We start from the raw sequence: 11,789 nt of genomic DNA on the forward strand, positions 1-11,789 counted from the left end.
AATAATGTAGTTAAAGTCTGTAATAATAATAATGGTGTTAGCAAATAAATAAGAAATACATACCAGTAAATAGGAGTTCTAGAAAATGACAATTTAGATTACACATTAAATCCGAAAGTGGATTGTTACATATATGAATGATAATTATCTAAATTAGGGTTGCATTAACAGGAAGTTGTGAAAATTTCGCTTACATCAAAAATGGGCTTAGTTATACTGTGTTCTGGCACGGTGTACAATGTACCAGCTCATAACTGAATGTATTAGGGATTGGCGACATCTGATACAATGTGAAAACCTAGTCTGATTAAACCCAATAACACATAGTGAACGAAAAGAGAAGGGCTACTCGAGGTTGACTTTTTTCTTGCTATTTGGACAAGGAGTGAAGACACACTTAGCGTTTTGAAATAATCGAGCGCGCAGACACCGAGTCCAACCCCTTGAAACTGAATCAAGTATGCGCGAGCCTTCATATTGCAGTAGATACATAAAGTTAATTTGACACGAATGAATACAATCGTGCTCTATGAAATGAATTCATTGTTCAGTAGTCATTGAAATGCAGCCTACCCTTTGACGATGTTGTCCGCTAATTTCTGTAGCATCGCTGTTGATTTGCTATCAATGCATTAATTTCCTATCTTTAACAACAAAAGAGCTGCAAATAGAGGGAAATAAGATTTATCTGTGATCAGCAAAAGTGGGGTTTGAGGAATATATATAGAAAGGGAACATATGAAACTCTGCATTGTTTTCTCAATGTTAAGTAAAATCCCATATTTTTTATCAGGGAAGAAGATACAAGCAACATTTTCTGTATTTTTGGGAAACGGCAGAGGAGACATTTACAAGGACTGTCAAGGCTACACTGTAGTGTAGTGCCACAGTCAGACATAAAATTCAACCTTCCAAGGATAGAAACTAAACAGAACAATTAATTTTTTCTTTGAGTGAAATATTTTGAGACAACGAGTTCGGAAAACGTTGGGAAAATGAGCAAAAATAAAGATGAAAAGGGTAAGGGGAACAGGAAAGAGTGAATTTTCTGCTTTTCTGCATGCAGTTCTGTTAACCATAATCAATGATACTGTACAGATAAGAAATAGTGAAATAATAGAGCATTTGGTAATAAAGAGTGATTAGAATTTTGTTTTATGCATGATGAACATGCAAGTGAAAGGTTCTACCGGGTAAGTCAACTGTTTTTGTTTGCTTGTGCATACTAAGTGCATCTTTGAATCTCAGTCTGTTAACCTTGAATTTACTGGTTTGTCATATTTGTGCTGACAAAAAGTGCAACATAAATCTATGTAGGAGTGCTAACACATGAAACTTTGTGCTGATTAGGGCCTGTTTAGTAGGGGGGGGGGGGGAGTTGCATCTGTCTCTCAGTATTACCACACAGTCAATCATTTTCCATGTGTGTACTATGATAATTAGTATGCCAATATTTATAAAGTCATGATATTATTATTATTTATTATCATCAGCCAAGGGGGCAGTACTAGAGTATCTCACCCAGCAAAACAGACCTTACAGTGCGATAGATGTCTTCAATAATCTACACAAAGAGTATGGGAAAACAGTAAGTGAATTATTCATCTACACAAAGAGTATAGGAAAACAGTAAGTCAAATAATAACTTACACAAAGAGTACGGGAAAACAGTAAGTGAATTAATAATCTGCACAAAGAGTATGGGAAAACAGTAAGTGAATTAATAATCTACACAAAGAGTATGGGAAAACAGTAAGTGAAATAATAACCTACACAAAGAGTATGAGAAAACAGTAAGCAATATGATAACTAGCTTAGGATGAAATTAACCCTGTATCTGAGATATTGTTATTGTTGCAGCACTTACCAAGTAAACTTCAAGACCATAAGATTTTTTTTCACAGCAGTCGTACATGTAGTCATTAGACATTATTTCACATATTTTATTATTATTATTTCAGGCAGTGGTGAAAGTTTTAGAAACATTGGCACAGGAAGGGAAGATTAAAGAGAAAACCTATGGAAAACAAAAAGTTTACTTACCTGATCAGGTACAGCATGTTCTCAGTATATGAATTATTGTAACAACGATGTGCTTGTTATGTCAGCAGCGTATGGATTTCTGCTTTGTGAAAATGTCATTTATAAAACCATGTTTTGTATTTTGATGTGTAAATGGAAGGAGGGTTTTCCTGGACTTTAGTGGTATCTTCACTTTCATGGGGATTACTCAGTTTTAAAATGTTATTCAAACAAGTATCTTCTGCAGAAGCCCTAAGTCTCCCTGACATGGTGTTACAAGTAAGATTAATAACGTAATCCTTTTTCCTAATGGCTTAATATTTATTATTATTATTATTATTATTATTATTATTATTATTATTATTATTATTTAGAGTCAATATCCCACATGTGATGAGACAGAACTGAAAGCAATGGACCTGAAGATAGCACAGATGACAGAAGAACTGAAGGTTCTCCAGGAGGAAACCAGGAAAATGGAGAATGGTGAGATGAGACACAATGTCACAACCAGTTTATCACACCTGACGCAACCCATATCCACACCTTGCCTGGTTTGTCTCACCTGATACAATCCATACTCACACCTTGAATTTCACACCAATTTTCATTAATGGGAACACTAATAAAATGTTATTTAGTATGATTTAATTTTATATATAATTTCTTCAATAAATTGTATTAATTCATATAACTTGTTGAGAGTTGCTTTTATTTGCAGGTAATTATTCAAATAACATAATTTATCACACCAGACACTCCATTGACAAACCTTGAAGAATTATGTTCGAATAGTTTTTGCTGGGTTGCATAAAGCCTGTTAAATATCATATACTTCTGCAGTCACTTCTATAGTTAATGGACTCTAAAAACCAAACCCCTTTGTTTTATTTATTGTATTGTCATTGCTGCATGCATTGTTTTCAGAATTGAGAGGACTGAATAGTTCTCTGAGCACAGATGAGGCCAAGAAACAGTTGACAGTGCTTCGTGGAGAGGTATCTCTATGCCCCCCTCCCCCCCCCCCTCCGTCTCTCTCCATCTCTCTCTCTCTCTCTCTCTCTCTCTCTCTCTCTCTCGCTCGCATGCAAGCGTGTGCACACACACTCACGCACACACACTGTAGATACAGTAGGTAGACTTCAGCATTGCATTATTTACAAATTTGACAGTGATTGCTTTGATAATGGATTAAGTAATATGATATTTCCACTTTTTGGCAGAGTCGTAATCATGAGTTCCTCTCCTGTTTGTGTTTTATATATACGACTTGCATTATTCGTAAGGTGCGATGTGCGCATGACCGGAATTGTGCACTGCAGGGGTCAAAATAGTACCGGAAGCGTTGTTGACAGCGATAGGAACACATGATGGAAGCATAAGACATGCCAGGGCGATATTAAACTGGCCATTTGAGGCGACAACGGTGCCGGAGTTGAAAAGTTGGTTAAAATGTAGGAATGCCCGCACATCAGGCAAAAAAGAAGAGCCATTAAAAAGGTAAACCAAATACAAAACCCTAGTGTGGTCATTATGTAATTATGTTCACCTAAGTCATTTATTGGGGAGATAAATTTGTCACCTGGTTCAAGCAGTTATCTGATACAATCTCTGAGGTGGGCTAGTGCACTGTACAGGTAGGCCTAATTAGTACAAGCTCACTGTCAATATCAGTGCATCTATCATTTGTTTCTTCTTCATTATCTTTCTGTTGTGTATCCAGGTAGATTTCGGTTACAAAAATAAGACTAGTCATGTCAATTTTCTGTTTTGTCATCAGTCTAATATGTATGTATGTAAATAAATCACTGTTATAGATGTGTTGATGATGACTTTAATAATTATTTTCATGACTATTAAATGTTTTACTTGTTTTATAGGTGAAAACTGTACAGTGAGGCTAGAGAGAGAAACAAAATATTGGATCCAGACGGCAGAGAAAATTAGAAGTAGACCTACCAGATTGAAGTTTGAATCAAGACCGTGGAGAATGGACCAAGTCCTTGAAAGGAATGCCCAAACCGTTTTTTTTTTTTTTTAATATTTGCCTATTAATAAATACAATTCAATATTTCGTTTCACATTTTTATTTTGCATAATAAAACCAATGATGTTGCCTTGGAAATATCTTTCCAAGGTACCTTACGATATTTCTGATTCATGTTTTAAAATGCAATGTTTTAAACATTTTCTAGATATGTTCAAGTGCATTGTGATAATAAAAATGAGATATTTGGTAAAAGTGTTCTCTTTTTTGTTATTTGCATAAGTAATATACCATTCAATACTCCTTCACAGTCAGGTTTAAACCTGGTTTTAGTTTTACTCAGGTCTAAGTAATGTCGATAACAATACTCTAAAACCAAAGTAAAACTAAAACCAGCTTTAACCTTGCTGTGAAATCAAACCAAAGTTTCACATGACAGTTTTCATGCCATTTTTTTATACTGAGGTAATGTCAGGGTATAAAAAGTCATGAAAATTTTTAATTTCTCGTAGGTTTCAAGACCGATGTAAAATTAAACTATTTCAGGTTTGTTGTGCATAGACTTTATGCTGAAAGTGTGTTTGTCAACTTCCTCATGTGCTTTGGACAGTTGTTCCAGCATTTTATGTACTTTTTCTCTGTCACACTATTTCTTTATGCATCTTTTTTTTTTTTTTTGCTCGTTGTAATTCCACTCTTGTTTCCGAAAGTTCAATTTCTAAAGATCAGATTTTCTGTTCCATACTGAAAATAATATGTTGTTTTTCCTTAACTGTCGTTAAAAGCGCATCTGAGCCTGCATCTGATAGAATGCTGTAGGCATCGTGGTCTGTATTTGAGAAGCCATTTTCGTCCTCGCTGTTCAACTTCTCACTTGCCGCCAGGTTCACTAAAATTTGTCTCAGAGTTTTCAACAGTTAAATGTCTAATAATTTTTTTCGGGGCTTTCAAATCTTCGATTTCTTGAGTGAAAATATAGTTGGTCTCCCACCCAAATACGATTTATTCCCTCCTTCAAAATGAGCACTACACACACGGTGATGCTTGGCGGGCTCGAACTTACTAAATTTGCCTTCATTTCCCGCTCGTCCAATATTGTCAATCCATATACCTCTCTTTTTTGGGTCCTTGGGGAAAGCATTAAATGAAAAATTTCGATCTCGCTCCGTATTGTTGAAACAAACAGGCACAAAACACATAGAACCGCCGAGAGGCATTTTATTTCTGTGTACAGAAATGGCGGCAACGCAAGATGGGTCCCACTTTACCCACAATGCATTGCGCTCAATATCGAAAACGAGACGAATAATGCAAGTCCTATATACAACCTGTTATGTGCATTGTCTTACAGTGTGTGATAATTTTTTCACTTTACCTCTGTAAGGTGGAAATCTATAAGAAGAAGCTAGAACAGCTTAAAGAAGGTGGGAAGGCTATCAGCCCAGAAGAAAGAGAAGTTGTGAGTTTTTTATTTATTGATTGGTGACATTTCACAGACAAAGAAAGCTTTATATTGTGATCATATTTAATCAAGGAAAAAAATTATAAAAATGCTTGAGATATTTGCACTGAATTTTCAATCTGGTGCTAAAGAAAATCAAATCAAATTACTAATAAATATTTCTTATTTGCATTATCAGTAACACAAAGACAACTGTACAGCCATTTATACCCTTGGTTAAATAAGGAAATATGGTGAAATTATTATAATTAATTCAATTGAAAATACACTTAAGAGATTGATATAAAGGTGAAAACAGACGAGACTTGATCAACAGTAATCATGAAACTGATTCCATTTAAAGCAATAATAACTCTTCCTTTGAGATTCAAAAATCCGCATGAAATACATTGTAAAAAATGCATGGAAATATATTCTATTGTATTTTACCACTAAAACGGCCGTTATTGTAGGAAAACTAAAATCTGTGCTTGTCAATAGGGCTTACGATGCCTTTTTTCTGGTCGACAAGTGCATTCGTTGCTAATGACATAATGGTGTCACGCGGATTCTCGCGTTCATTCGACACCAAAATAACATGGCGCCAAACGCATTAGTGCAGACGCAGACGTAAGTTGCGAGTTTTTGTACAGTGCGTCGGATAACGAAAAGCCCAGAATGGCACACATTGTGGATATAAATGCATTTTTAACAAAAAGACGAATATATCTCATGAATCTTATATAGTGTTGTTGTTGTTGTCTGCTTTTCCCGCGGTTTTAAGTAGGTCACCAGTGACTTTGCAATGTCAGAGAGAGCTCCGTCAGTTAAAATCTCTTAAGAGATTTTAACAAAAAAACGTACGTTTAGGAAAAAAACCCTGGATTAACTTTGAATGCAGGAATGGGGTCGTTGGCCATTGGTAAGTACGGGAAAATTGCCGTTTTTTCCAGGAAAATCCAATTTTTGGCCAAAACGAAGAGTTATTATGACTTTAAGTGATCTTGGGCTTGAGTTTCTTTGCCTTGTAAATTGACATTTCTGGCTGTTGGCCTTTTCTTTATAAATTTTAATAAATTTGATATATTTTATTCAAATTCATAATTGTATTAGGCTTTGGGCCTAGGTCTCATAATCTTAAATACAGAATTATATTTTATTTGGATTTTTCCAGATTATTAAAAATAGAGTTAAACTTGTGAAAGAGTGGAGAAAGAGGAAGAGAACAGTAAGTATGGGCATCCTAGTGCTAAAATTAAAATGTAGAAATGTAAAGTTTTCAAGTGAGAAAAGTTTACTTTGCATTAAGTGTTTGGGAAGAAAAAAAAAAGAAAGCAGAATCCACAGTTTTTTGTGCCCAATTTTGTGGTGCATTTTGGTTGATATGTATTTCAGTGTGAGTATGGGATAGATATGTGTGGGTTTGGGATGGATATGTGTAGGAATGTTGGTGGATGTGTAAGACTGGATACAAGACAATGGTTAGGCAGGTGGATTTGGGTCTGGGTTTTGCTAGATATGGGTCTGAATTTGGCTGGATATGGGTCTGGGTTTGGCTGGATACGGGTGTGGGTTTGGGTATCAGTGGGTATGGTTGCATAGGTCTAATGTTGTTGATGAATATATTAGGGTTGTGGCTGGATATGTTTGCATGTAAGGGTATGATTTCAATTGTGCCTTTTTTATTTTGAGGAACAGCAATGTACTTTGGGGGTTTTGAAATTCTTTAAAACCTTCTCATCATGTATTTCAGAGCACTGACATTCTGAATGCCATATTAGAGGGCTACCCAAAAACAAAGAAGCAGCTATATGTAAGTCCTCTGATTATGACTAATGTTTCCTTGATGTAATGAAAAAAGCACTTATATCTCTTTTTTATAGTTCCCAAGATTGTAGAGATCATCTTCCAGATCCCCCCCCCCCCAAAGAAAAAAAAAAAAAGAAAAAGAAAAGAAAAGAAAGAGCGCACTTTTATATGTAACAGCATTAAGTTGTTAAAACATAAAATTTGTGGATAAGAAGGTTACTGTTCTGCCTAAATTTTATTGGTTATCTTGTTTATATTGTTTTAACAATTCAGGAAGATGTTGGGATAGAGACAGATGAAGAGTACAAAGTTACGCCACCTGAAATTTGAAGCATTTGTCAAGCCTCCCACTGGAAACTTGACAGACCTAAAGACAGTCATTGAAGTCATGTTTCCATTGGAATTAGACTGTACTAATTCAGACCCACCTTGCATCTGAGTGTCTTCTATTTGGTAAGCTCACCATAGAAAGCTAATCTAGTCTCAGTGTACTTTCCTCAGTTACAAAGACAGGATATAAAATGTCCTTATGGCGACTTCATCATACCTTTTAAAAAACTCATGCACAGAGGCAGTGAGACAACACTGGGGTTTGACTATTTATGTGGTTATCTAATCATTTTTTTAGTGTGGGTCATTTAAAGACCAGATTGACTGTGGAAGATTGGATAAAAGCATACAACTCTCACGTTTCTGTAAATTTCTATATATTGTTTTTCAATATATGTTTCTACAGATATAGCTCGTAATGATTTTTCAGTTTATTGTGAAAAGAAAAAAAATCATTTCCCAGCTTCAGAATTTTTACTGAGCATTGTCAGTTAGATGAATATTATTTAAAGTAGAGTCAAGTCGAGTTTGACGAATGGTATTTTTAGTAAAAGAAAAAATACCCCAAGTTCCATAATATAATGAGTCAAAATTGAAACTGGTGCATTACAAGTTGTGCATGCACAGGGAAATGTCATAAACTATCTGCACATCCCTTTATTGTTCTAAAGTTGACTGTTATATTGTTCATCTACAGAATAAATTGGAAAAATGCTTTTTGTGCAAGTTCCTTTGTTCATTCAAGTACTGTAAGGTACGTGCTGTGGAAATTGAACACCAACCATTTCCCATCCCTGTGCCCTATATGCAATTGTGAAGAAATAGCCTTTGTCTATTTTCATGTTCTGCTTGATGTCTGTACATTTGACAACTTTCCTGTCTAGTTTATCCTTTTGCCCAACATTCTCCCTAACATCACAGTGCTGGTCCTTGATGAAATGACTGTATGTATGAAAGCCATAAACGGGAGTGAAAAAAAATGCAAGAATTTTCCTGGAAATTATTTTATTTGTACACTGTTTACCAGCTTCTGGCTGTCTGCGAGAAAACATTTTTCTTTTTATGAATACATTATAAAACATTTTTATTGTTATGTACACGTTTATTAAGTTTACTATAGAATAGCTCTTCGCAACTTCATGTAGTCCAGCGCACACGGAGAAGTATCAACTGAGCTATTGATTTCGTGCTGGTGTCGATTTGAGAAGAGCCGACAGGTTTCTAGACCTAACCTCACGTGGACAAACGACATCTAACATCCCCGTGAAATATTGTCACAGTATATATATGAAAAACTAAGAACAGTTCTTAATTTCTAAATACCCGCGTGCTTGTGACATAATAAAAGCAAAAAAATTGACTTGGTGTATCAAGCATTATTTGATACTATCCAAACAATGTTTATGATATCTGCAGCACCTGTCTATGTATTTACACTGAGTCAAAGTCTGCGTGCCGATAATTTGTAAGTCAGTTTAGCACGGCAGATTTAGAGACCCACTCCACACGTGAGTCCAGATGGACGTGAGAATTTGAGGACGCGCTCCGGGCTGTTACTGGTCAGGTCTTCCAAATGGATCTCATTATGATCTATAAAAACAATATAATATATGTTAATCAGTTTATGTAGATATATCTAATTTGTTAATACTTTGCTAGATCCTCAATAATGTTATTAATATATAGTGTTTTTATGTTTAGCAAACATAAACTACGCACTTACATGCAAATCTGAGCTCATCAAGAAGCTATCAAATAAAAACTACTTTGAAAATGATATTAAATAGAATTTTATTATAGAGAACACATCAATGCATTACCACAAATCTCCGTCTCTAGGTCCTCTAAACGAATTCCGTCTTCTTCTTCAAGTGTAAACTGTACAATGTCAGTGAACGTTACCACCTCAGATTCTACAAAAACAAATATAAAGACAATGTCAAATAGAATGGACCTTAAAGAAAATGCCTGGGAAAAATCCGAACTCGAAAAGAATAAGAAAGATAATTTTATGTACCGTGGCACCCGCACGAAAATGCAGTAGTATCGAAGTAGTAAAGAAGCATTAACGCAGTAGTGGTGTGGAGCATATTTGCAGTAGAAATGCAGTAGAGTCTACTTCAATTCTACTTCAAAAATTACATAGGGTTGTACAGAGGAGGAGCATTAATGCAGTAGATTATCAGCATGATAGAAGCATGTTTCAAATATGCTAATTAGCTCCCACATCGAAGCAGATTTGAAGCATGTTTGCAGTATGATTGCAGTAGTCTACTGCGCTGGAGTATCTACTTCGTTTTCGTGCGGGCAGGCATACAAAACTAGGCGTATGCTGTAGGCTGAACTATCTGCCAGGGTACAAAATATAAAATATTGAAACAAACAAATAAATAGGTTTAGAATATGCTTATTTCCACTCTGGCAAAAAAGAAATAAAAAAGCGATGATGCGCGCTTGTTTCACAATGCAAGTTCGACTCCAGTTAAGCCTAGATTACATTTGAAATGCAATGCCCGTACGGTGCACGTATACTGCCCGTAATACTCTTTTCGCACGGCGTCTGAGAAGAGGTAGACGGTGGCCGTGTGAAATCGCACGGAATCGTATGGATTTGAGGCCATGTAATGTAGACATACTCGGCGTAGCCTGTGGCTCCTTATGATTTAAAAAAAAAATCGTACAGACAATTTCATCGCACGGTGCCGTGTAAATGTAATCTAGACTTTAGTGATTTGTGTACCTTCCCGTGGCAGTGGTGTCAATACTGGTGCCAATGTAGGTGTCGATGGTGCTGGAGCTGTATCTACCCTGTACTTGGACCGTCTTCTCTTCAGCGAGAACATCCGAGTCACCCCCTTTTTGAATCTTTTCCAACGCGACACCCTTGCTACAGGACTAGTATCGTATGATGCTAGAAGTGATGTTAAATAAAACTGTATCGTTAACTTTTTTTTGTTTGCAGTAGGCCCTATTTCCATATAGCCTACATCTAAAAAAGGTGTGTCAAGCCAACGAAAGTCAAATTGACAAACGTAAGAGTTATATACACTGACAACTGATTTCCTCGAAATTAGTTTAAAAAGAAAAAGCCACAAATTGGACAAACGAAACAGTTGCAAATGTTTCCATACCATTGTTTTGATTGTTGGTGGCAGCATGCACAGGGCGATCCACATCATTTGGCACACTGGCGTTCGTTTGTGTGTTGGATGAATCTCTTTGCCTGCTGACCTCAGCGTTTCCTGGAATTTTCAATGAAATCAATGTATAAAGGATGTTAAAATTAACAGTAGGTTACATTGGCCGTATAGTAATGAAACATATCGCGGCAACTCTTCTTTACATTTTCACATTGATTCTTATTTTGATTACAAGTCTACCAAATATAACGTAATTTTTACCAGAATAATGGTATTGTTTGTCAAGAAAACTATTAGAAAAAAACTTCCATACCATGTTGTTCTTCCACCTGGACGCTGTCTTCACCTCTACAGAGCAGCCAGGTAACATGAATGGCGTTGACCCACGCCCACCACCGACTTAACACAGGCCGGTTCATGTCCCTCCAGGGAGGTACACGACCCTGTATTTAGAAAAAAAAATAGGGGGAATTCACATTAACCCGATTCATCCCCATTAATTGTATAAATAACTTAGAGTATGTAAGAATGATTTTCTGATGAACGACACCAATTTACAACTCTTCCTTATCCAGAACCGTTTCGTACAAACTGTAAATGACACAGAATTTGATCAAACATTTTGAGATACCCTGTTAAAATATTATACTTGAAAACTTGCTTACATTTGCATTGCGCGAGCGTCTTGGCATTGTTCTTTCTTCGAATGTAAATAATGATCGTACGAAAAACAATTATCAGAAATAAGTTTCAATCTATGCGACTGTCGTGTCTAATCGACCGAATTACTACGTTGTAGTGCGGTCTTTGCTGATTGGACAGTTTTATCTGTGACGTTTAACGTAAGCGTGACGTAAATTCAATATCGTGACGCTATAATTCACTTGTTCTTTGTTGTCTACAAAGTGCCGCAAATTTAGTATCGCATCTCCAGAAGCACGCCAAAATTTTATTACATACATGTAAATAACACGCAGTTTTCAAGACGGGCATTTACTTTATTAATTTATGATTTGAACCGAAGTTATGCGCTGTCGAATTCCAAGAAGACCAATAACAG

The 11,789-nt window shown here is 36.0% G+C and overlaps 3 protein-coding genes and 1 long non-coding RNA gene across 6 annotated transcripts in view; 2 read left to right on the top strand and 2 right to left on the bottom strand.

Annotated features, from left to right (window-relative positions):
* The window catches only part of LOC106161287 (SNF2 related chromatin remodeling annealing helicase 1-like), a 29,679-nt gene extending 28,996 nt beyond the window's left edge, over window positions 1-683 (bottom strand). For 2 of the 3 annotated variants that reach the window (XM_087012461.1, XM_087012459.1), the window contains exon 1: window positions 574-613. The gene's annotated coding sequence lies outside the window, so the exon portion shown is untranslated. Of the gene's footprint in view, window positions 1-573 lie in introns of all 3 variants that reach the window. The other variant, XM_087012460.1, reaches the window with a different exon arrangement.
* LOC106181356 (homologous-pairing protein 2 homolog) lies at window positions 684-8,301 on the top strand. The gene is made up of 9 exons (XM_087012463.1): window positions 684-1,020; window positions 1,494-1,588; window positions 1,962-2,051; window positions 2,397-2,508; window positions 2,950-3,020; window positions 5,394-5,468; window positions 6,625-6,678; window positions 7,204-7,263; window positions 7,533-8,301. The coding sequence occupies exons 1-9, from the start codon at window positions 996-998 to the stop codon at window positions 7,587-7,589; spliced, it is 639 nt and encodes a 212-aa protein (XP_086868589.1). The 5' UTR covers window positions 684-995; the 3' UTR covers window positions 7,590-8,301.
* On the top strand, window positions 3,280-4,267 carry LOC147761544 (uncharacterized). The gene is made up of 2 exons (XR_015334429.1): window positions 3,280-3,522; window positions 3,903-4,267. It is a non-coding gene; the product is annotated as an uncharacterized LOC147761544 (long non-coding RNA).
* A 286-nt stretch (window positions 8,302-8,587) lies between the features above and the next one.
* On the bottom strand, window positions 8,588-11,500 carry LOC106181351 (uncharacterized). The gene is made up of 6 exons (XM_013565711.2): window positions 11,395-11,500; window positions 11,043-11,172; window positions 10,721-10,831; window positions 10,330-10,500; window positions 9,410-9,502; window positions 8,588-9,179 (listed from the first exon to the last, which is right to left on the bottom strand). Exons 1-6 carry the CDS (start codon window positions 11,419-11,421, stop codon window positions 9,079-9,081), a joined length of 633 nt encoding a protein of 210 aa, XP_013421165.2. The 5' UTR covers window positions 11,422-11,500; the 3' UTR covers window positions 8,588-9,078.
* Window positions 11,501-11,789: the final 289 nt, after the last annotated feature.

The sequence above is a fragment of the Lingula anatina genome, chromosome 5 (genome assembly GCF_051362555.1).
Source record: "Lingula anatina isolate TDL-2025a chromosome 5, LinAna3.0, whole genome shotgun sequence".
NCBI classification, from domain to species: Eukaryota; Metazoa; Brachiopoda; class Lingulata; order Lingulida; family Lingulidae; genus Lingula; species Lingula anatina.